Below are 538 nucleotides of genomic sequence, written 5' to 3'. Positions count from 1 at the left end.
CCCTCGCCTTTGGGCGAGCCTCACATTTGAGTTTCTCTTTCCGGAAGCGATCGAGCTGCTCCTCGTCCATGTTCATCTCGATGGGTCTGAAGTAGGACATGATGGTCAGGAAGTCTTCGAAGTTTATCTCGTCCGCCAGCCCATCCGACTCCTGCCGCAGGTTCCTGCCGAGAGCGGAGCCGCTGGTGACGGGCAGCCCCCCCCCGCCCCCCCCGCCGCAGAGCCCGGCGCGTCCCTCGGCAAAGCTTTAGAACTAGTTTTTCCCCAAGACTTACCTTAAATGTCTGTAATTTTCACCCTGGCTCCATCCCACCCTTTAGGAAGAAGACCTTCGCCCAGCCACCTCCCGCTTTCAAAGGATAACCCGATTGCCCCGACCCTCCCCGCGGTGCCGGGGATGTTCTTACCGCTTGTCGAAAAAGGCGTGGACGATTTTCCCCCTAATTGGGTTGAACTCCAGATCGGGGATGCTGTCAAAATTCTCATTGCTGCAAAGAAACCGAGGCGGCCCAAATCTTGTGCGAGCCGTGGAGCGGCG

The 538-nt window shown here is 58.2% G+C and overlaps 1 protein-coding gene across 1 annotated transcript in view; it reads right to left on the bottom strand.

Moving 5' to 3' along the window:
• Positions 1–488, bottom strand: part of TESC (tescalcin) — a gene marked incomplete at its 5' end in the record, with an annotated part of 823 nt that extends 335 nt beyond the window's left edge. Inside the window, 2 exons of the mRNA XM_010282935.1 lie at positions 8–164; positions 408–488. Of these exons, the coding sequence (XP_010281237.1) occupies positions 8–164; positions 408–488 (238 nt within the window). The remainder of the gene's footprint in view (positions 1–7; positions 165–407) is intronic.
• Positions 489–538: the final 50 nt, after the last annotated feature.

This window comes from Phaethon lepturus, unplaced genomic scaffold (assembly GCF_000687285.1).
Source record: "Phaethon lepturus isolate BGI_N335 unplaced genomic scaffold, ASM68728v1 scaffold27892, whole genome shotgun sequence".
NCBI lineage: Eukaryota > Metazoa > Chordata > Aves > Phaethontiformes > Phaethontidae > Phaethon > Phaethon lepturus.
The sequence above is the reverse complement of the archived record's forward strand: the minus strand, read 5'-3'. Positions and strand labels throughout refer to the sequence as shown.